Genomic DNA, 23,948 nt, shown 5'->3' on the forward strand with positions numbered 1-23,948 from the left:
AGTTGAAGGTTTCTGCCTCAACTATCCTGTCAGGCAGTGAGTTCCAGACCCCCACCACCCTCTGGGTGAAAAAACCCTTCCTCCTCCTCTCCCCTCTAATCTTTCTACCAGTCACTTTAAATCAATGCCCCCTAGTCACTGACCTCTCTGCTAAGGTGACTAAGCCCTTCACCTCCACTCTATCCAGGCCCCTCAACATTTTGTACATTTCAATCACATCTCCCTCAGCCTTCTCTGTTCTAAGGAGTGCAACCCCAGCCTATCCAATCTTTCCTCATAGCTGCAATTTTTCCAGTCCTGGCAACATTCTCGTAAATCTCCTCTGTATGCTCTCTAGTGCAATTACATCCTTTCTGTAATGAGGTGACCAGAACTGAGGTTGTGGCCTAACCAATGATTTATACAGTTCCAACATAACCTTCCTGCTGTTTTATCCTATATCTAGCCTAATAAAGGAAAGGATTCCATAAGCCTTTTTAACCACCTTTTCGACCTGTCCTCCTACCTTCAGGGATCTGTGGACATTTACTCCAAGGTCCCTCACTTCCTCTACACCTCTCAGTATTTTCCCATTAATCGTGTATTCCTTTGCCTTGTTTGACCTCCCCAAAAGCATTACCTCATACTTCTCTGGGTTGAATTCCATCTGCCCACCTAACCAGACCATCAATATCTTCCTGCAGCCTACAGCTATCCTGCTCGCTGCCTATCACACAGCCAATCTTTGTGTTGTCTGCAAACTTCTTGATCATGCCCCGACATTTACATCCAAATCGTTAATATATATCACAAAAAGCGGGGGACCCAGGACTGAGCCCTGCGGAACGCCACTGGAAACAGCCCTCCAGTCGCAAAAGCACCCGTCAACAATTACCCTTTGTTTCCTGCCACAGCCAATTTTGTATCCACCTTGCTGCATTTCCCTGGATCCCATGGGATTTTATTTTTTTAACCAGTCTGCCATGTGGGACCTTGTCAAAATTCTTGCTAAAATCCATATAGTTCGCATCAACTGCACTACCCTCATCTATCTCCCTTGTTACTTCTTCAGAAAATTTGATCAAAGTTCGTCAGACAAGAGCTTCCCTTAACAAATCCATGCTGACTATCCTTAATTAATCTGTGCCTTTCTAAGTGACCGTTTATCCTGTCTCTCAGAATAGATTCCAATAATTTGCCCATTACTGAGGTTAGACTGACTGGCCTGTAATTATTCAGTCCATCTCTCACTCCCTTTTTAAACAGAGGTACAATGTTAGCAGTTCTCCAGCACCACACCTGTATCCAGTGAGGACTGCTTCCTTGCTTCTTTTAAAAGCCTGGGGTACATTTAATCTGGCCCTGGTGATTGTATTTGTTCCATGCAATAGGTTCCTGATTAACAAAATAGGCAGTTTCTAGACCACATCAATGTAGGGTAGGCAGAAGGGTATGATTCAACTCTTCTCTCTGTCTCCTTCAAAACTATATTAGCTATGGCCACATCAGCTGAGACAATTCTGGCTGAGATCAGAAATGAACTCCTGAAAGGGGTGGGGGGATGGTTTGGTACAGGCATTACTTAAAAAAAAAATATATATCTTCTGAGCCATTATTATGGTGACTGAATAAATCAAATTCTATTTTCATAAGTGATTTGGGGATTGCTTTTGTGATTCTATTTATCGTCATTGGTATCTGGTACTGAATAATTAAAATTGGATTATGGGATTTTCATCGGATTTGACGTCTGTATTCTGTAATTACATGTGTCTTCCCATGACCACTGCAAATCGGTGACTTTACTGATATTCAAAGCACATTGGTTCAGTGAAGCTCTCTTCTACCATGTGTGTGTGGTTCCTTTTCCATTTGGATCTTGCAAACCTCCCAGTGGCTGTGAATATACATCCATGGTGATATTATTGAAATCAAATAATGTCAGGGAATTACTGCAAGTTACACTTTATTTTAATTTGAGTGACTGTGGTTTGTAAATATTTTACAGCTATGCAGTAAATCCATTGTATAACCACTATTGGTGCAGTATCCTTCCCTACTGGATCATTGTTGATTTTATAGGTCACAAAAATGCAACGCTCTGGTTATTTCAGTAATAATGTCTGATTTCAATAAGCACTTGGAATTGTTTGCTTTCAGCACAAATCTCTCATGCCTTTGTCTATAGACAAACATTTCATTAGTAAGGAGAGTTTGTAGCGAAATGGCCTTGCACTAAGGAGATGAACTTTCAAAGCTATGTTCAGTGTTGCTGCTTAGCTCATTTACAAATTGCTTTCCACTGTATACACTGAAGGATGTAAGCATAGCATCAGTCAGAAGGTTAAAAGTGCCATCCCAGCTTTTTTGGTGGAGTTGATCATGATTCCACTGGCAAATGGCAGTCTGTATTTAATAATATCTGGGTCCAGTTTGAGTTTGGATTATCATTTTCAATATTTGCAGTGAAAAATGTTTTGCTAAACCTGACCTGCTGATGTGAGTGCGATGCCGTATTTGTGTTTTTTAAAACATCTCTTAAATTGCCATTGTTTACTTGTTTCTAGGGCTACCTGGAAGAGTTGGTACGTTTGCGAGAAGCTCAACTTGCAGAGTCGGTTGCTCAAAACAAACTCGTTCTACAAAGGATGGAGGAGGCTGACCTGAACCACAAATTGGAAAAAGAACAACTGGAGTTCATCATCTTGGAACTGCAGGATCAGCTGTAAGGAATATAATTGTGCAGCACTGCTCAAGTCCCATTTATTAAACTATATTGAGGCACCCTAACTTTTGACATCCTCTTTAATGTCACATTTATAAGAAGCACTGGAGGCAGTGCAGAGAAGCAGCAGGAGGCTGATCCCTAGTGTCATAGAAACATAGAAAATAGGAGCAGGAGTAGGCCATTCGGCCCTTCGAGCCTGCTCCGCCATTCATTATGATCATGGCTGATCATCCAACTCAGTAACCTGTTCCCGCTTTTGCCCCATACCCTTTGATCCCTTTAGACCCAGGAGCTACATCTAACTCCTTCTTGAAAACATACAATGTTTTGGCCTCAACTGCTTTTTGTGATAGCGAATTCCACAGGCTCACCACTCTCTGGGTGAAGAAATTTCTCCTCATCTCGGTCCTGAAAGGTTTACCCCGTATCCTTCGACTATGACCCCTGGTTCTGGACTGCACCCCCCCACCCCCCCAATCTGGAACATCCTTCCTGCATCTACCTTGTCAAGTCCTGTTAGAATTTTATAGGTTTCTGAGATCCCCCCTCACTCTTCTGAACTCCAGCGAATATAATCCTAACCGACTCGATCTCTCCTCATACGTCGTTCCCGCCATCCCAGGAATCAGTCTGGTTAACCTTCACTGCATTCCCTCTATAGCAAGAACATCCTTCCTCAGATAAGGAGACCAAAACTGCACACCATATTCCAGGTGTGGCCTCACCAAGGCCCTGTATAATTGCAGTAAGACATCCCTGCTCCTATACTCGAATCCTCTCGCTATGAAGGCCAACATACCATTTGCCTTTTTTACCGCCTGTTGGACCTGCATGCTTACCTTCAGCAACTGGTGTATGAGAACACCCATGTCTCATTGCATATTCCCCTCTCTCAGTTTATAGCCCTTCAGATAATAATGTGTCTTCCTGTTTTTGCTACCAAGTGGATAACCTCACATTTATCCACATTATACTGCATCTGCCATGCATTTGCCCACTCACTCAACTTGTCCAAATCACCCTGAAGCCTCTCTGCATCCTCCTCACAACTCACCCTCCCACCCAGTTTTGTGTCATCTGCAAATTTGGAGATATTACATTTAGTGCCCTCATCTAAATCATTAATATATATTGTGACTAGCTGGGGTCCTAGCACCGATCCCTGCGGTCCCCCACTAGTAACTGCCTGCCATTCGGAAAAAGTTTTAAGATAATTAGCAAATGAACCAGAGGGGAGATGAGAATTTTTAACACAGTGAGTTATTATGATCTGAAATCCACTGCCTGAAAGGATGGTGGATGCAGATTCAGTATTAACTTTTAAAAGGGAATTGTATGTAGACTTGAAAAGGAAATTTTTGCAGGCCTATGGGGAAAGTGCAGGGGTGCGGGACTAATTGGAAAGCTCTTTCAAAGAACCATCACAGGGACAATGGACCCAATGGCTTCCCGCTGTCCTTTGAGGATCTCTGTGCTGTAAGGTTTATGCTTATAAACCAACTTCTCCTTGAACTGACAGGTGAGCAGTGCCACAGCAGTTCACCTGGGTCTCACTACAAGTTTTGCAGTGTCATAACTGCTACTTTGTTTTTTTTTTCAGAACTTTTTGTTGCTACAACACTGATTCAGCCATTGTTGGATCTTGTGAAGATGAGTATAATAGTGGTACATAATGGAAATAAAGAATTGAAATGTAACATAGAGTTGCTTGTCATGCACACTTCTCTGGCGACGTGACAGCTAATTTTGAATGTCAATGGAATGAAGCTTTTTTGGGGATAGGGAGGAAACTGCAATTTGCATTTTTCATGGTAACGAAGTTGAGTGAGTACTATATAATGACATAATTTTAAATGCATTAACATACTCAATGCAGTGACTCATGCAAAACAGACACACTGGAAATTGTAGTGTGACAGATTTACTGCAAAGGCAATTATTTTTAAATTCTGCAACCCCTTTTAGTACCTACATTTTTAAAACCATGATGTGAGAGTATATAGGAGAGAGCTACAGGTTGATTTTTTTCGGAATATGTAATTTCAATCTCTACTGACAGGAAAAACAGACCTACTCACACCTGCGCTACCAAATTCCTGTCCATCTACTTAAATGATAACTATAACCAGAATCTTTATATTTACTGTGTAGAGATGCAATTTCTTATGGCCACATGGTGAGGGGTGTGGGTAGTCCCCACTGTTCAAGCTTGGAATGACCCTGACTGTTACTACCCTGGTGACCAACTTACTCTGTAGGTAAACATTAACTAAGGAAACCTTCAACCATTTGCCACTAAGCCCTGTTACCAATACCGTGGTATTATTTGTTCTGGTATTGGGTGGCATTTCTGTAAATTTGGCTGCCAGTAGTCCTGTGTTGTAGCTTCACCAGGCTGACAACTCATTTTGAGGTATGCCTAGTGCTGCTCCTGGCATGCCCTCCTGCACTCCTCATTGAACCAGGGTTGGTACCCCGACTTGATGGTAATGGTAGAGTGGGGATATGCCAGGCAATGAGGTTACGGATTGTGGTTGAATACCATTCTGCTCCTGCGTGTGATGGCTCACAGCGCCTCATGGATGCCCAGTTTTGAGTTGCTAGATCTGTTCGAAATTTATCCTATTTAGCACGGTGGGTGTCCTCAATGTGAAGACGGGACTTTGTCTCCACAAGGACTGTGCGGTGGTCACTCCTACCAATACGGTCATTGACAGATGCATCTGCCGCAGGTAGATTGGTGAGGACAAGGTCAAGTTGGTTTTTCCTTCTTGGTTCCCTCGCCACCTGCCACAGACTCAGTCTAACAGCTATGTCATATGAACATACGAATTAGGAGCAGTAGGCCACTTGGCCCCTTGAACCTGCTCTGCTGTTCAATAAGATCATGGCTGATCTGATTGTAACCTCGATTCCACATTCCCACCTACCCCCGATAACCTTCCACCCCCTTGCTTATGAAGAATCTATCTACCTCTGCATTAAAAATATTCAAAGACTTTGCTTCCACTGCCTTTTGAGGAACAGAATTCCAAAGATTCACGACCCTCGGAGAAAAAAACTCTCCTCATCTCTAATTAAATGGGTGACCCCTAGTTCTAGATTCTCCCACAAGAGAAAACATCCATTCCATATCCACCCTGTCAAGACCCCTCAGGATCTTATATGTTTAAATCAAGTTGCCTCTTACTCTTATTTATTTATTCTTATTTAGAGATACAGCACTGAAACAGGCCCTTCGGCCCACCAAGTCTGTGCCGACCAACAACCACCCATTTATACTAACCCTACACTAACCCCATATTCTCTACCACCTACCTACACTAGGGGCAATTTACAATGGCCAATTTACCTATCAACCTGCAAGTCTTTTGGAGGTGGGAGGAAACCGGAGCACCCAGAGGAAACCCACGCAGACACAGGGAGAACTTGCAAACTCCACACAGGCAGTACCCAGAATCGAACCCGAGTCGCTGGAGCTGTGAGGCTGCGGTGCTAACCACTGCGCCAGCGATACAAGTCTAGCCTGTCCAACCTTTCCTTATAAGACAACCCGCCATTCCAGGTATTAGTCCAGGAAACCTTCTCTGAACTGCTTTCAACGCGTCTACATCCTTCCTTAAATAAGGAGACCAATACTGTACACAGTACTCAGATGTGGTCTCCCCAATGCCGTGTATAACTGAAGCATAACCTTCCTACTTTTGTATTCAGTTCCCCTCGCAATAAATGATAACATTCTCCTTTTAGGGTTCAGTCAGTAGTGGTGCTACCGAGCTATTCTTGGTGATGGACATTGAAGTCCCCCAACCAGAGTACATTCTGTGTCCTTGCTACCCTCAGTGTTTCTTCCAATTGGTGTTCAACATGGAGAGGCACTGATTCATAAGCCGAGGTGGGGGTGGGGCGGGGGTGGTAGGTGGTATTCAGCAGGAGGTTTCATTGACCATGTTTGACCTGATGCCATGAGACTTCATGGAGTCCGGAGTCAATGTTGAGAATTCCCAGGGCAACTCCCTCCTGACAGTATACCACTGTGCTGCCACCTCTGGTGGGTCTGTCCTGCCGTTGGGACAGGACATCCCCAGGGATGGTGATGGTGGTGTCTGTAAGGTATTGTTATGGCCAGGTGGGGTGGGTGGGCGGTGGAGGGGGCGCAGTCACAGTTGCCTCTCTTGTCCTTCCTTTTATTTGACCGCAACAGGGTTTATTTCTTTAAATAGTGGTTGTGCTTACCTCCTCAGTGAGTGTTTTACTTTTTACCTTTATTGTGACCGTGAAAGAACCAATTGGACAGGTTTCTTTGAGTTTAAACAAGGAAGAGGTAAGTTTATTATGCGAAACAAGCTCAACCCAATCTAAAAATAATTTTTAAAAAATACGCTACACATTCACACACACATTCACACAAGGATCTCCCACACACAAATAGATTACAAAGTGGAAAGTAAGTTTTTTTTTTTTTGATTGGATTAAAGTCCAGAATAAATAAAAGTTAAATACACAGTCTGAGGTTGGATGATACAGTAGTCTTCCAGCTGGAGTTGTATTCTTGTATTCTTTGGCTGGTCAAAGTGCACTTTGTGGCTGGCCTGCTTGGCACAGGGTTTTCTTGGAGGCAATCTTAGAGTCATAGAGCCATACAGCATAGAAACAGGCCCTTCGGCCCACCGCGTCCATGCCGACCATAATGCCTATCTATACTAATCCCAACTGTCTGCATTAATTCCATATCCCTCTATGCCTTGCTCATTCAAGTACCTGACCAGATGCCTGTTAAATGTTGCTACTGTACCTGCTTCCACCACCTCCTCAGGCAGCTCATTCCAGATACCCACTATTCTTTGTGTGAAAAATGTACCCCTTTGATCCCCTTTAAACCTCCTCCCTCTTACCTTAAATCTATGCCCTCTAGTTTTACTCACCCCTACCATGGGAAACAGATTCTGGCTATCTACCCTATCTATGCCTCTCATAATTTTATATACCTCTATCATGTCCCCTCTCAGCCTCCTTCGCTCGAGGGAAAACAGACCCAGGCTATCCAATCTCTCTTTATAATTCAAGCCCTCCAAACCAGGCAACATCCTTGTGAATCTTTTCTGCACCCTGTCTACCTTAATCACATCTTTCCTGTAGTGCGGCCTAACCAACATTATGTACAACTGTAACATGACGTCCCAACTCTTGTACTCAATGCCTCGGCCGATGAAGGCAAGCATGCCATACGCCGCCTTCACCACCCTGTCTACCTGTGTTGCCACTTTCAGGGAACTACGTACTTTCGCCCCAAGGTGTCTCTGCTCAACAACACTCCCCAGGGCCCTGCCATTCACTGTATATGTCCTGCCCTGGTTTAACTTCCCAAAATGCATCACTTCGCACTTTCTGCATTAAATTCCATTTGCCAATCCCTTGTCCACTTTCCCAGTTGATCTATATCCTGTTGTAGCCTTAGATAACCTTCATCACTGTCCACTATACCACCAATTTTGGTGTCATCTGCAAACTTACTAATCATGCCCCCTACATTCTCATCCAAGTCATTAATATATATGACAAACAACAGAGGGCCCAGCACCGATCTCTGCAGCACACCACTGGTCACCGGCCTCCAATCTGAAAAACAACCCTCGACTACCACCCTCTGCCTCCTATCACCAAGCCAATTTTGTATCCAATTGGCTAGCTCACCCTGGATCCCATGTGTTCGAACTTTCTGGACCAGTCTACCATGTGGGACCTTGTCAAAGGCCCTGCTAAAGTCCATGTAGACAATGTCCACCGCCCTGCCCTCGTCAATCCTCTTGGTCACCTCCTCAAAAAAACTCAAATCAAATTTGTGAGACATTATTTCCCGCGCACAAAGCCATGCTGACTATCCCTAATCAGACCTTGCCTTTTCAAATGCATATAAATCCTGTCTCTCAGAATCCCTTCCAATATCTTTCCCACCACTGATGTAAGGCTCACCGGCCTGTAGTTCCCTGGCTTATCCCTGCTGCCCTTCTTAAATAAAGGCACAACATTAGCTATCCTCCAGTCTTCCGGTACCTCACCCGTGGCTAACAATGATACAAAAATCTCTGCCAGGGCCCCAGCAATCTCCTCCCTTGCTTCCCATAGCATCCTCGGATACACCTGGTCAGGCCCTGGGATTTTATCCACCTTAATACGCTTCAAAACCTCCGTTGTAATGTTGATATGCTCCAGGCTATCGCTGTTCCCTCCCTTGAACTCACTAGCTTCCATGACCACCTCCACGGTAAATACAGACAAGAAGTATTCATTTAAGACCTCGCCCGTTTCCTGTGGAAACATAGCTTACCACACTGATCCTTATCTTGTAGGTGGCTCTCTTCTCCTGGTCTCTGCAGCAATCTGTAGGCTTGGAGGATCCACAGTTGCAGACGGTTTTCAAACTTGATGTTTTTGAAGGAAAAGGAGGCACACCGCCTTCTCTGCTGCTGGAGTCTCAGTTACTTCTTGTCTGTGTAACAAATCTCCCAGTTTCTTCAGAGTTGGACAGATGGTCACATGACTGCCTCAGGGTATTCTCTGGAACCTTCTAATGAGATACAAGGTTCAGAATTGGCACCATAGGCCCCAGGATGCCAATATTTACACTCAGGGGTTTACTCTTTCAAAGGCAATGTGTCAGGATTGCCTTGACTGCCGTGCTAATGAAGCAATCCTAGGTTATTCAATTACTTAAAGCAAACCATTGTTATGGATCCAGGGTGTCTCAGACTTCTGGCTGCGGTTGGGCCTTGGAATGTGCAAAGGTTTCAGATGCAAATTGCAGTGGCCATCTTGGCTGCCAGTTTTTCTGAAAGTTTTTTATTCACTCATGGGATGTGGGCGTCATTGGCTCGGCCAGCATTTATTGCCCATACCTAATTGCTCCTGAGAAGGTGCTGGTGAGCTGCCTCTTAGATCGCTGCAGTCCATGTGAGGTATGTACGCCCACAGTGCTATTAGGAAGGGAGTTCCAGGATTTTGACCCAGTGACAGTGAAGGAACGGCGATATAGTTCCAAGTCAGGATGGTGTGTGACTTGGAGGGGAACTTGCAGGTGGTGGTGTTCCCATGCATTTGCTGCCCTTGTCTTTTGAGGTGGTAGAGGTCGCGGGTTTGGAAGGTGCTGTCTAAGGAGCCTTGGTGTGTTGGTGCAGTGCATCTTGTAGATGGGACACATTGCTGTCACTGTGCGTCGGTGGTGGAGGGAGTGAATGTTTGTAGATGGGGTGCCAATGAAGCGGCCTGCTTTGTCCTGGATGGTGTCTAGCTTCTTGAGTGTTGTTGGAGCTGCACCCATCCAGGCAAGTGGAGAGAATTCCATCACACTCCTGACTTGTGCCTTGTAGATGGTGGACAGGCTTTGGGGAGTCAGGAGGTGAGTTACTCGCTGCAGGATTCCTAGTCTCTGACCTGCTCTTGTCGCCCTGGTATTTATATGGCTACTCCAGTTCAGGTTTCTGGTCAATGGTAACCCCCAGGATGTTGATAGTGGGGGATTCAGTGATTGTAATGCCATTGAATGTCAAGCGGAGATGGTTCGATTCTCTCCTGTTTGAGAAGGTCATTGCCTAGCACTTGTGTGGCACGATTGTTAGTTGCCACTTATCAGCCCAAGCCTGGATATTGTCCAGGTCTTGCTGCATTTCTGCATGGACTGCTTCAGTATCGGAGGAATCACGAATGATGCTGAACTTTGTGTGATCATCAGCGAATATCCCCACTTCTGACCTTATGAATGAAGGAAGATCATTGAAGAAGCAGCTGAAGATAGTTGGGCCTAGGACACTACCCTGAGGAACTCTTGCAGTGATGTTCTGAAGCTGAAATGATTGACCTACAACAACCACAACCATCTTCCTTTGCACTAAGTATGACTCCAACCAATTTTCCCCGATTCCCATTGACTCCAGTTTTGCTAGAGCTCCTTGATGCCATACTCGGTCAAATGCTACCTTGATGTCAAGGGCAGTCACTCTCACTTCACCTCGAGTTCAGCTCTTTTGTCCATGTTTGAACCAAGGCTGTAATGAGGTCAGGAGCTGAGTGGCCCTGGCGGAACCCAAACTGAGCATCACTGAGCAGTTTATTGCTAAGCAACTGCCGCTTGATAGCACTGTCGACGACCCCTTCCAGCACCTGACTGATGATCGAGAGTAGACTAATAGGGCAGTAATTGGCCGAGTTGAATTTGTCCTGCTTTTTGTGTACAGGAGATACTTGGGCAATTTTTTACATTGCCAAGTAGATGTCAATGTTTTGTAGCTGTGCTGGAACAGCTTGGCTAGGGGTGTGGCTAGTTCGGGAGCACACGGCTTCAGTATTATTGCCAGAATGTTGTCAGGGCCCATCCAATACGGCCCTTTGCCATATCCAATGCCTTCAGTCATTCCTTGATATCACATGGAGTGATATTGTTGTAAGATGTATGAAAGTTAGGCAAATAAAGATTGTTATGTACCATCGCAGCCATGATTTGTGTTGTTTCATGTTTTTTTATTTAAAAAACACAATCAAAAATCACAACAAAAAATTTAAATTGTGGTTTTTTTTTTGTGACACATCCTGTGGACTGGTCTGCACTATCACGATGACCAATTGCTACAGCAGCTTGATAACAGGCGCCAACGTGAAAAACAACAAGTCACAGCATTACTTGGCAGCTTCACATGCAGCACTTGTGGCAGAACCTGCCTCAAGGATTGGCCTTCACAGCCATCAGCAAAGGTGTACCAAGAGAAGACACCCCACCTAAATGGATTGTTTGCCCATCATCTTTCATAAATGGAAGGATGATGACAACAGTATCACAATTTACAAGGTTTTCCCAAATGGTTGCAGTTAAGTTGGTTCCACTGTATTTCAAAACTAGATAGGCTTTATTGATTTGAATCTATCTCATGTACATACCCATGACTGGTGTCCCCTTTATTTAACAGACCATCATAAATAGGAGCAGTTTTGTAATATGCTGGGGCTTCCAGTGCTCTCACATATCTTTAGATTTATTCTGTGGGGCATATTTTACAGGATAGATATCAATGCAGTCTTCCACATGCAGAGTCATTTATGGTCATGGTCCTTTCCTGATGTTGGAAGAGGGGAATTAGTGAAAGCCATCAAGTATCACTGCTGATACAGGCAGTCTAATCAGTCTGTCTATTGCCAGAAAAAGTGGCATTTAACACCACAAATGGTAGTTTTTTTTATTTGGTACCAGTGATGCTACTGATTCCAGAGCACTTCAGGAAAGCTGTTGATTCTGTTCTCCAGAGGCACTGCACTGCCTCACTTACTTTACAATTGTCACCAAGACTGAGGCTGATACTAAAGACTATGGTGTAATTTAAAAGGGCCACAAGAGTTTCATTATATGTACTGTAATGCCTGTAACACTGCAAGAGAAGTATTTGCAGTCTATATTTACTAACCTGAGATTGGTTGAAAAATTTTTTTTTCTTGATATTGTGAGATATCTGAATCATGAATTAAAAATGATTAAAATTAGCAGGTAAAACAATTGCACAATTGGAAATGAATTGTAGTAATGTGACTGGCAATTACAGCTGTGTATTACAACCATTAAAAATTGTGTTGTTTCTCTAGTTGTAAAAGTAAGATCACAGTCACACTTTGGAAGGTAAATAAATAATGTTGTAAAGTAGCAGCACGAAATGTAAGACACACTGTGGTTTTGCAGGTGGGTGCTAGCTACTACCTAGTATTTTAGGCAATCTGAGGTTAGTTTGCTTACCACAATCATATTGGGCACCTTTTCTTATAGGGCGGTTTTAAAAAATAATGATTTGAGATCAAGACAAGAATTAACCGTGCACCTTACCAATCAGTGGCCTTCTCCAGGAGCACTGGATGCAGATGCTGTTGCTTTGGATACCCTTCTGTACAGAAAACAGTGTGGACAATGGGATGAGTATGTTCACATTTTATTTTAACTCTTCAATTTTGTTTTTGTTTTATTGTAGTTCGAATTTCAAAATCTTATCAGCCTACCTTGCTCTGGTTAACTTGTTTTTTTTTTATTTGATCATATAAGGATGACATTTTCTGATGAAAGGTCATTGACCTGTAATGTTAACCCTACTTCCTTTTTCTCCGCCGTTGCTGCCAGACCTGCTGAGTGTTTCCAGCATTTTCTGTTTTTATTTCAGATTTTCAGCATTTGCAGTATTTTGATTTTTGACATTCTCCTTGTTCTCCTGTGTGATTCAATTAAAAAGAACTGTACTTTGTGGGCAGTTTTCTTTTTTTAATATCTAGGTCATAATGATTTTTTTAAGAAGAGGATTTCTCCTTTTTAATTAATTTTTATTCACCCTTCTGATCTTTTCAGACCACTTACTGCCTGTAGCTGTAACTTATTTCCAATAGTCTACCAATGCTGCTTTGAACTAGCCACCAAATACTACAACAGTGTGTAATACACATAACTTTTTCATTTTTATAATTGGCTCTTTTGATAGGAAATGTATAAATTTTAGTTAATTAGTAGTTGACATAAAGTGCTATGCTAGATTGTTTTGTAATATGGATTCAAAATATGGATTATTGGTGGAAATCAGAAAATTTAATGACTAATATTTCTATCATCCAAATCTGGTGAGTTAGTTTATGTGACTAATACATTGTTAATCTCTTGTAATCACAAAAAGCCATTTTCTATTCACAACCCGTTTTTCACCATCTTGCCTTTTTTTTTACAATTTGTTGGTAACCAATAACAATTACACTATGATTGACTCATGCTGTATTTACATTGCATAGTTTAGTCAACTAGTTACACCAGTAAAAAAACTGACTTTTTTTTTACAAACTGTGTAAAAGGGGGTCACAGTGCTTGAGGCATAGCCAACAAATGAAAGTAAATACAAACATTTTAGGAGGAGACTAATGTTTTTAAAACAAGTGCTACTGTTGTTAAGTAGATCTTGCATAGTCATCAGTTCTGTAGTATTTGAAATCTAGAAATGAAATATTTTGTTACAGTTTAGGAGATGCGTATTCTGCAATACTTGTAATTTAAAGACATGACTATTTGTTTACGATTACTTTCACAGAGTCTTGGCGAGCTTCCAAGGTGTTAGTCATAGTTATACAGCAGAGAAACAGGCCCTTCGGCCCATCATGTCTGTGCCGGCCATCAAGCATCTAACTATCCTAATCCCATTTTCCAGCACTTGGCCCGTAGCCTTGTATGCTATGGTGTTTCAAGTGCTGATATAAATACTTAATAAATGTTGTGAGGGTTCCTGCCCCTACCACCTCTTCAGGCAGTGCGTTCCAGATTCCAACCACCCTCTGCGTGAAAACATTTTTCCTCAAATCCCCTCTAAACCTCCTGTCCCTTACCTTAAATCTAAGCCACCTGGTTATTGATCCCTCCGCTAAGGGAAAAGCCTCTTCCTATCTAACCTATCAATGCCCCTCATAATTTTGTATACCTCAATCATATCTCCCCTCAGCCTTCTCTGCTCTAAGGAAAACAACCCTAGCCTTTTCAGTCTCCCTTCATAGCTGAAATGCTCCAGCCCAGGCAACATCCTGGTGAATCTCCTCTACACCCTCTCCAGTGCAATCACATCCTTCCTATAGTGTGGTGCCAAGAACTGTACACAGTACTCCAGCTGTGGCCTAACTAGCGTTTTATACAGCTCCATCATAACCTCCCTGCTCTTATATTCTATGCCTCGGCTAATAAAGGCAAGTATCCGTATGCTTTCCTAACCACCTTATCTACCTGTGCTGCTGCCTTCAGTGATTTATGGACAAGTACACCAAGGTCCCTCTGACCCTTTGTACTTCCTAGGGTCCTACCATCCATTGTATGTTCCCTGGCCTTGTTGGTCCTCCCAAAATGCATCACCTCACACTTCTCAAGATTAAATTCCATTTGCCACTGCTCCGCCCAACTTACCAGCCCATCTATATCGTCCTGTAATCTAATTGTGATTTGTCTTTGCAGACACAGTTTTCAAAGTTTGGAGCAACTTTCAGCAGAGATCAGTCTTTCTTCAACTTCACTAGATCCGTTGCAGCCACAGAAAGAGGGGGAAGGAAGACATGGAAACTCAAAACGTGATGGTAAGATTTAAGAAAAAAATGTATAGTGGCATTGGTGTCCTGGTCTATGATTAACACAGTTATCATATTGTTCATTAACTACTTTCAATTGCAATATTTGTGTGGACAAAAACCTGCTCTCATTCAGTATGAACAGGATGTCATCTGTCCACAATGTATGTCTTAAGGTGCATAGTACAGAGTTATTGCATTTGCATAGTCTTAATAAGCCAAACACAAACTGAAGCATATGTATTTATGAATAACTACAGCTAGGTTAGCTGATGTCATCTGTGGTTCAATTCATAGCACTCTCGCCTTTGAGTCAGAAGGTTCAAGTCCCACTCCAGATACCTGAGCACAAAAATCTAGATTGACACTCCAGTACAGTACTGAGGGAATGCTGCACTGCTGGAGGTGCTGTCTTTTGGATGAGACGTTAAACAGAAACCCCATCTGCCCTCTCAGGTGGCCATAAAAGATCCGATGGCAGTATTTCAAAGAAGAGCAGGGGAATCCTGCTCGGTGTCTTGGCCAATATTTATCCCTCAATAAACATCAAAAAACAGATTTTTTGATCATCACATTGCTGTTTGTGGGGGCTTGCGTGTGTGCAAATTAGCTGCTGTTTCCTACATTACAACAGCGACTATACTTCAAAAGTACTTAATTGGCTTTGAAGTGCTTTGGAACATCCTGAGGTCGTGAGAGGCGCTACATTAATGTTTCTTTTTTTTTGGGACCTTTGTGTGATAACCCTAACATTCCCATATTCACCTCACCATTCCTGAAAGGAGAGGGGTAGGAAAGATCTGTTTGTTGGTGGCAGAAATAGTGGAGGATGATCCTTTGAATGTGGAGGGTGGAAGGTGAGTATTCCATTGATTGTGGAGGCTGAAGGGGAAAGTTTTCATCCTCCGCTGTTTAGAAACATGGAAAAGTAGGAGTAGGCCATTTGGCCCTTCAGGCCTGCTCCATCATTCAAAAAAGATCATGGCTGATCGTCTAATTCACGCTTTCTCCTCATATCCCTTGATCCCTTTGGCATTAAGAAATATATCTATCTCCTTCTTGAATATATTTAATGACTTAGCCTCCACTACCTTCTGCGGTAGAGAATTCCACAAGTTCACCACCCTCAGTGAAGAAATTTCTCCTCATCTCGGTTCTAAATGGCATACCCCGTATCCTGAGACTGTGACCCCTCCCAGCCATCGGGAACATCCTCCCTGCATCTAGTCTGCCTAGTTCTGTTAGAATTTTATAGGCTTCTATGAGATCCCCTCTCATTCTTCTAAACTCTAGTGAATATAGGCCTAGTTGACCCAATCTCTCCTCATACGTCAATCCTGCCATTCCAGGAATCAGCCTAGTAAATCTTCTTTGCACTCTCTCCAGGGCAAGAACATCCTTACTCAGATAAGGAGACTAAAACTGCACACAATACTCCAGATGTGGTCTCACCAAGGCCCTGTATAAATGCAGTAAGAAATCCTTGCTCCTGTACTGAAATCCTCTTGCAATGAAGGCCAACATACCATTCACCTTGCTAACTGCTTGCTGTACCTGAATGCTTTCTTTCAGCGACTGGTGTACAAGGACACACAGGTCTCGTTGCACCTCCCCCTTTCCCAGTCTATCACCATTCAGATAATCTGCCTTTGTTTTTACAACCAAAGTGGATAACCTCACATTTATCCATGTTATACTGTATCTACCATGCATTTGCCCACTCACCCAACTTGCCCAAATCACATTGGAGCCTCTTTGCATCCTCCTCACAGCTCACTTTCCTCCCCAGCTTTCCCGTACCTCCAGCAGGATTCCATCACCAAACACATCTCTTCCATTCCCTCTCAACATTCCGAAGGGACCGTTGCCTTAGCAACACCCTGGTCTACTCCTCAGTCACCTCCAACAACCCCTCCTCTTCCATGGCCTCTAAGTGCAGAAGATGCAACAGCTTCCCTTTTTACTTTCTCCCTTCCCACCATCCAGTGCCTCAAATATTTCTTTCAGGTGTAACGATGATTTACTTGTACTACTTTTCAATTGAGTATGCTGTATTTGCTGCTCATGATCTGGTCTCCTCCACACTGGGTAGAGCAACCACAGATTGGGTGAGTGCTTTGCGGAGCACCTCTGTTCAGTCTGCAAACTTGACCCTGAGCTCTCAGTTGCCTGTCATTTTAATTCTCTGCCTTACTCCCATTCTGTCCTCAGCCTCCTACACTGTTCCAATGAAGCTCAACGTAAGGTCAACAACTTCAGATCATAACCTCTGACCCATTTTTTCAGACCGGAGCATTTGATAATGGTTCTGCTATTCCTAGCTACATCTCCTCGAAACCCATCTTTTCATTCTTTTCTTGTACCATTTTTGCCTTGCACCATCATCCCTTTTTATTTTATTTATACCAATAAAAATTAAAGGTTTTGCTTTATTTATAGGGAAGGAGGACACTCCCTCATTACTTGGTCTATGTGGATCCCTGACCTCTATGACAAGCTACAAGTCTCTTACAAGCCTCAAGTCAAGTGAATGTCTTGCCAGTCCCAATGCTGAGATCACAAGCCCAGGGCTCACCCCATCTTAGGAATGTATGTGCTGAGCACAAAGAGGACAAAGCTGGCATCTTATGCACTAAAGTGACATTCCAATCATTCAATAACTGCTGGGAAGTATAGAAACTTGATTCAATAAGTCCAACTTGATTTTATTTAACCAGAAAACCAATTGAAAATTCACTTGCTACTCTGGTATCTTGAGCATCCGCAGAAGGCTTTGGCCATTTGTGCAGGGTGCTTTACTTGAATGTGTTTGCTTTGGGAGTTATCCCAGATATGCAAACAAGAGCCATGACAGCTTGTATTGAGATTTTTTTTCCCCATAACATGTCTGCTTTAAGATGTCCTTCCTCTTGTAAAAGAAAGCATTATAATTATTGTTTGTTTGCTGCTGGTGTTACTTCACAGAAGCCTGAAACACTGAGTTTATGAATTTATGGATTAAAGAGGTTGTCAAATGTGCAATTAACTTCGTTGCTTAAAAAAAGCTGCTATTTTTACGGAGATTTTAAAGTGGAAGTGTTCTCTGTTCCTTGTCCAAATTAAGGTTGCAGACTTCTAGATGTATTTCATTGGCTATTGTTTTACTTTTTTTTTGGAGAAATTCTATCTAGCTTTAATCCTGACTGCTTGGATCAAAGCCATTTTCAATAGATCTGCGAGTAAAGGTGATGCCTAGTTTTTGTTGTTTTGCATTATTTGACTAACTTGATACAAGATGCCTTTAACATTCTGACACGGCTTAGGTGTAGGCTGGTTTTAATCACGGATAGGTACTTAAAACTTTCACCTATTTGTTCCACGAGAATGGAAGCGACAACGAGCACATTTGGTGTTAACAATTTTTATGCAGTTGCCAGGAAGCGCTGTGTGCTCACAATGTGGGAGTGATTGTCTATTGATCAGGAAAAAGTACTGGTAGCCCAGCCAATCACGCACTGGTTCCAATACTGTGCTCCATACTGTAATTGTTTAATTCCAATGATACAAATTATCAAGTTTCTTGCCCTTATGAAGACATATGAACCACGACGAATGTTTTGCAACAATAACAAATTACTGATTAAATATGTTAAGGAATGGTGGGTGACAATTTTGTTGGTGCATTTAAACACATTGCAAAGAGAACCTCGCCACAGAGATAGGCACATTCTTGAAATTATAAATTGCGAAAACATTGAATAGTTCTCTTCATTGTAACTTGCATCTGCCTTTGACCTTGTGTTACATGTATGTTCATCATATGTGATGTTTCACTCTAAATGGCCTGAAGTCAGTGATTCCACACTTTCATTTGGTGTTACTTTGAGCTGTTTATACATGACTAATCACAAGGGATCATACTAGAGTCTTTAATAACATTTATTTTAAAAAATGACAATTGTCTAACCCTATTTTTAGTGTTTTATTTTACATACAATCCCACTGCATTAGTATACATTTTATTCTGTACTGAAATGATATTAAGCTGCTGGTACTAGGTACATAATGCATGATTTGTCTTTTATCAGCATCTTTGGGTGTTCACAGGGTCTTTATTTTGTTCAGTCTTATTTAAATGAGGAGGTAAATATCAAATTTTACTTGTGCTTTAATTTTTGTCTTAAATTTGTAATGTCTTAAACTGCATGTATAATAAAGTGAAACTAACCGCTTCTGAAGTTTGGCCATTTATATTTAATTTGTAAACTTTTAGGCTTCAGCTGTAACATGAAGATTATGTAAAATACTGCATAATGTGCACGGACTGAATGTCCTGGGTTTTGCAGGCAGCAGCAAAAGAACAGTGCTCGCCGTTCATGATTCTTACAACTGTCCAGACATTTCATCGGCTTTCCTCCATTACAACAGTGATCACAGTTTTAAAAAGTATTTCATTGCCTGTAAAGCACTTTGAGACAGCTGGTACTTGTGAAAAGCATTTACAAATGCCAGTCTGTCTCTTTTCTTGAGTAGCAATTTAATTGGAGATCCTTTTCACTGCCCCTCTTGAGGGCCTGTAGTCTTTGATCAAAATCAACAACAGTGTCTCTCTTCAACTAATCAGACTTAAGAATCATTGAGCCACACAGTCAAAACCACACAATATAAATTTGAATATTCAATGTAAATTTATGTACAGAAAAATGAGGGAAGGTTGCAATTGAAAGGGGGAAGAGAAAGTCTAATATTTAAAATCTGAGGGAATGAAACTCCACAGCTGTAAATGTTAATTATTGCCAAACAACCTCTCTGGCACTGAATTAAGACTTATCACATCATTAAAAATTTAGGGCTCGTACATTCAGGTGTAAGTAATTTTTTTCCAGCATGTTTAGTGGGTAATGAGTGGTTTAAGTAAAGCAGCTTCACAACTGTTGATTTCAACGCCAAGTCTCTTGGTGAGGTACTGGTGTAGCATAGCTTGTATAAGAACAGAGCAAACTGAATAGCAACTTGTTAATTTCTGCATTTAACCGTGCACACACACATGCTGGAAGTTTGTCTGGTTTATTCCTTAACGGTGAGCACTGACAGCCTCACTGTTATTACTAACTCAAATAAGGTGACAGCGTGAATAGTCTGTATATGTAGCCGAAATTTAAAACTGTTACTTCAGCTGCTTTGAGACTGTCAGCAGGTACAAAGCAGCAGGTACAAAACATAGCCTTTGCTTTCTTAGAATAGTTAGCAAGAGCTATGGATTTTGTAATTGTGCTTTTAAAGTTGTGATGCACCATGTTAATCCACACAAAGTTCAAACAGAACAACCAACAATTTATATAACGCTTCTGCTGTAGATCATCTCTAATGAGGGAGATGCTCATGCTAAAAGAAAAGCAAAATACTAGATGCTGGAAAGCAAATAAAAACCAAAAGTGCTGGAAATAATCAGCAGGTCTGGCAGCATCTATGGAGACAGAAGCAGAGTTAATGTTTTAGGTCAGTGATGGTGTTAGACTTGATGTTACCTTCAACCCCAGCTGAGCTTGCACTTCTAATCAATTGCCAAGATTCCTTTCTGTCATCTCCACAACACTGCCCACTCAGCCATCTGGCACTGAAACTATCAAGCATTATTTCAAGAGTTTAGTCCTTACATTTCAAATCTCTCATCCGTCATAGGGTAATACTCTTTCACCTTTTATTCCATCTTAAGAACTAGGAGCAAGAGTAGACTATACAGCCTGTCCCGCTTGCTCTGCCATGCAGTACGCTCTTGGATGATCTTGGGTTTCAACTCCACTTTCCCACAATTACTAATTGTCTTCCATCCCCTTGATTTTACAATCAGACTCAGCTTTATACTATTACAACATGCCCTATAAAGCCTCTGGAAAGCTGTATCACAACTTTAAAAGCACATTTGCTCATGATTATATAATGAACAAGTGCTTGTTAATTACCAACGTTTATATTTAATTCTATAAACTATGGTAGAGTAACATGTTAAAATTGGTAGGGTGGCAATAATGAAACAGGCTCATTATTGAGCCTCAGGGCTGAATTTTATGCCGTCCCAGCAGGTCAGTTGGTGGCATGGGGGCGGCGTTAAAATTGAGTGGGAGGCTCCAGGAGGCCTACCCACACTGCTTGCGCCTCTAGTCGCCTTTACGGCAGTCGGGCGTGGGGCGATAACTGCCCGCTGAGGCCAATCAAGGTCCTTAAGTGGCCACTTAACGGCCCTTGCCCACCTCCACTGCCAGCCTTTCTGTACCCTGGGAAAGGGGGCGTTGGTGGGGGCATGGTACTCAGGCACAGGGTACCCAACTGAGGCCCCCCCCCCGTCCCAAACTTCCACCTACCAGCCCACTCCCGGACGCCCAGATGACACCCCCCACCCCTCCCTCCCCCAAACTACCACTCCAGCCTCACCAGGGAAGGACTGATTCCCCTAGTGAGGCATGCCCAACTCACTCACTCTCCAGGGTCCACTGCGTCAGTTGGGCTGCAGTCCTAGCAGTGGCCACCACTCCCGCTGATTGGCCGGCAGCTCACTGAGGCGGGACCTCCTCCCTCAAGTGGGTGGAAGCCCTGCCTCGGGACAATTAAAGCCCACTAAAATATAGGACAGATCCCCAGGCTAGACTGAAGCGGTGGTGAATTCCCATCCGCCCAAGGTAAAATTCAGCCCTCAGTGTCTTAAAGCCGATAATCCCCTCCCCCAACAAGCGCAATAATTTGTCCTAAATTCTGATCAAGAATTGAATCGTCTGGTTCCGCCATATTCCATTGCACTTCAGGTTTATTATGGGATAGAAAAGGTCAAAAATTCACGTGGGTAGTAGGGTTTGTTTTACAAAAAACCTGCTTCCTATCGATATAGTTTCATGGGCCATTTGTGCTCAAGCTGTAGATTACAAATTAACAAACTAAAACAAATTGGTAAAGATTTCAATTGTGTAAAATGGTCAATATCAGATTGGCTTTCTGATAAATGCCCTATCCAAATGGCACAGATGAACATATCTTAACGAAGGACACAAGTACCAAGTTATATTGGAATCACTCAGCAGGTCTGGCAGCATCTATGGAAAGAGAAGCAGAGTTAACGTTTCGGGTCAGTGACCCTTCTTCGGAACTGACAAATATTAGAAAAGTCACAGATTATAAACAAGTGAGGTGGGGGTGGGGCAAGAGATAACAAAGGAGAAGGTGCAGATTGGACCAGGCCACATAGCTGACCAAAAGGTCACGGAGCAAAGGCAAACAATATGTTAATGGTGTGTTGAAAGACAAAGCATTAGTACAGATTAGGTGTCAATACATTGAATATTGAACAGCAGCAAGTGCAAACCTGAAGAAAAACAACCAGAAAAAAACAGTGGGTCAGCAAACTGAACAAACTAAGATGAAATGAAATAAATGCAAAAAAAGAATGTAAAAAAAAAGAAAAAACAACTAAAAATGAAAGTAAAGTGGGGGGCCGTCATGCTCTGAAATGATTGAACTCAATGTTCAGTCCGGCAGGCTGTAGTGTGCCTAATCGGTAGATGAGATGCTGTTCCTCGAGCTTGCGTTGATGTTCACTGGAACACTGCAGCAATCCCAGGACAGAGATGTGAGCAGGGGGGAGTGTTGAAATGGCAAGCAACCGGAAGCTCAGGGTCCTGCTTGCGGACTGAGCGGAGATGTTCCGCAAAGCGGTCACCCAGTCTGCGCTTGGTCTCCCCAATGTAGAGGAGACCACACTGTGAGCAGCGAATACAGTATACTACATTGAAAGAAGTACAAGTAAATCACTGCTTCACCTGAAAGAAGTGTTTGGGGCCTGGGATAGTGAGGAGAGAGGAGGTAAATGGGCAGGTATTACACCTCCTGCGATTGCAAGGGAAGGTGCCCTGGGACGGGGACGAGGTGGTGGGGGTAATGGAGGAGTGGACCAGGGTGTCGCGGAGGGAACGATCCCTTCGGAATGCTGACAGGGGAAGGGAGGGGAAGATGCGACTGGTAGTGGCATCACGCTGGAGGTGGCGAAAATGGCCAGAACCTCCCTCCCTCCCAGAACCGTGACAGGGTTCCCCTTGTCCTCACTTTTCATCCCACCAGCCTCCATATCCAAAGGATCATCCTCCGCCATTTTTGCGATATAGTTCCAAGTCAGGATGGTGTGTGACTTGGAGGTGGTGGTGTTCCCATGCATTTTCTACCCTTGTCCTTCTAGATGGCAGAGGTTGCAAGTTTGGAAGGTGCTGTTGAAGGAGACTTGGCAAGTTACTTGTGGAAATGTAATACAAGGTACTATTTTCCAGCAGAAATAAAAATGGAGAAAGTTTAATGTGGCCTGACTGCACAAAGCTGTGCCACAGTTAAGTGATCAGAGTTCAAACTGCATCCCAGCCAGATATTCACATTCCCTGTCAACCAGGCACATAGTTGCTGACACAAGATACATAAAACATGAAGAGGAAAAACTCAGGGCTTTGATGCACTGGCTACCACAAAGTGTGCTTGCTTAACTGTGGAGATGTTCACAGCTATCTGTTTACATCCACACAGCAATTCTGGATACCTTGTGATGCTCCTGAAGGAAGCAGGTAAAATTAGGAAAGAGTACCTTAACCCAGGGTTAGGTTTTTAAACAGGGTCTCAGCATGTCAGTCTTTGCTGTCTTCTATAGTAGCTTCAGAATAATTGTCACTAACATATGAAACTTGGAAGCTTAGAGGGCCGAATGGCCTGTTCCTGTGCTGTACTGTTCTTTGTTCTATGAAACAAAATGTTACTTTCAGTACATGGAGTAAATTTTTCTTTTAATATGCCAGTTTGCAGCAGGCTTGTGCATTTTGCCAACCAGCCTCCATAAGACTAGGAAATATACCTTCCAAGATATTCAAACTGCTCTGTCCTTTAACTGTTGCAAAATTTAACCTACAATTTTAATCAGAATTACCATTCCAGGTTGACCTCAGCTAGCAAGTATGAGAAGCAGAAGGTGGTGACAGCCACACAAGCTGTAAGAGCACCGTTACTTCCTTCACCCCTCACTGACAACTCAGTTAAAGCAAGATCAGATACATATTTGTTCGCTACTCTTACCAGTCATTCTTCTGGGGAAAAAAGAACAAAATTCGAGGCACCAATAATTGTTCTGTAC

General features: G+C 42.8%; 1 protein-coding gene across 4 annotated transcripts in view; it reads left to right on the forward strand.

Annotated features, from left to right (window-relative positions):
* rundc3b (RUN domain containing 3b) overlaps positions 1-23,948 on the forward strand; it is a 174,492-nt gene that overhangs the window by 124,639 nt on the left and 25,905 nt on the right. For 2 of the 4 annotated variants that reach the window (XM_068013088.1, XM_068013104.1), the window contains 4 exons: positions 2,547-2,704; positions 12,510-12,656; positions 14,706-14,824; positions 17,237-19,015. In XM_068013088.1, the coding sequence (XP_067869189.1) occupies positions 2,547-2,704; positions 12,510-12,656; positions 14,706-14,824; positions 17,237-17,400 (588 nt within the window). In that variant the 3' untranslated portion in view covers positions 17,401-19,015. Of the gene's footprint in view, positions 1-2,546; positions 2,705-12,509; positions 12,657-14,705; positions 14,825-17,236; positions 19,016-23,948 lie in introns of those variants that run through there. The other 2 variants (XM_068013096.1, XM_068013114.1) reach the window with 2 other exon arrangements.

This window comes from Heterodontus francisci, chromosome 2, assembly GCF_036365525.1.
Source record: "Heterodontus francisci isolate sHetFra1 chromosome 2, sHetFra1.hap1, whole genome shotgun sequence".
Taxonomy (NCBI): Eukaryota; Metazoa; Chordata; class Chondrichthyes; order Heterodontiformes; family Heterodontidae; genus Heterodontus; species Heterodontus francisci.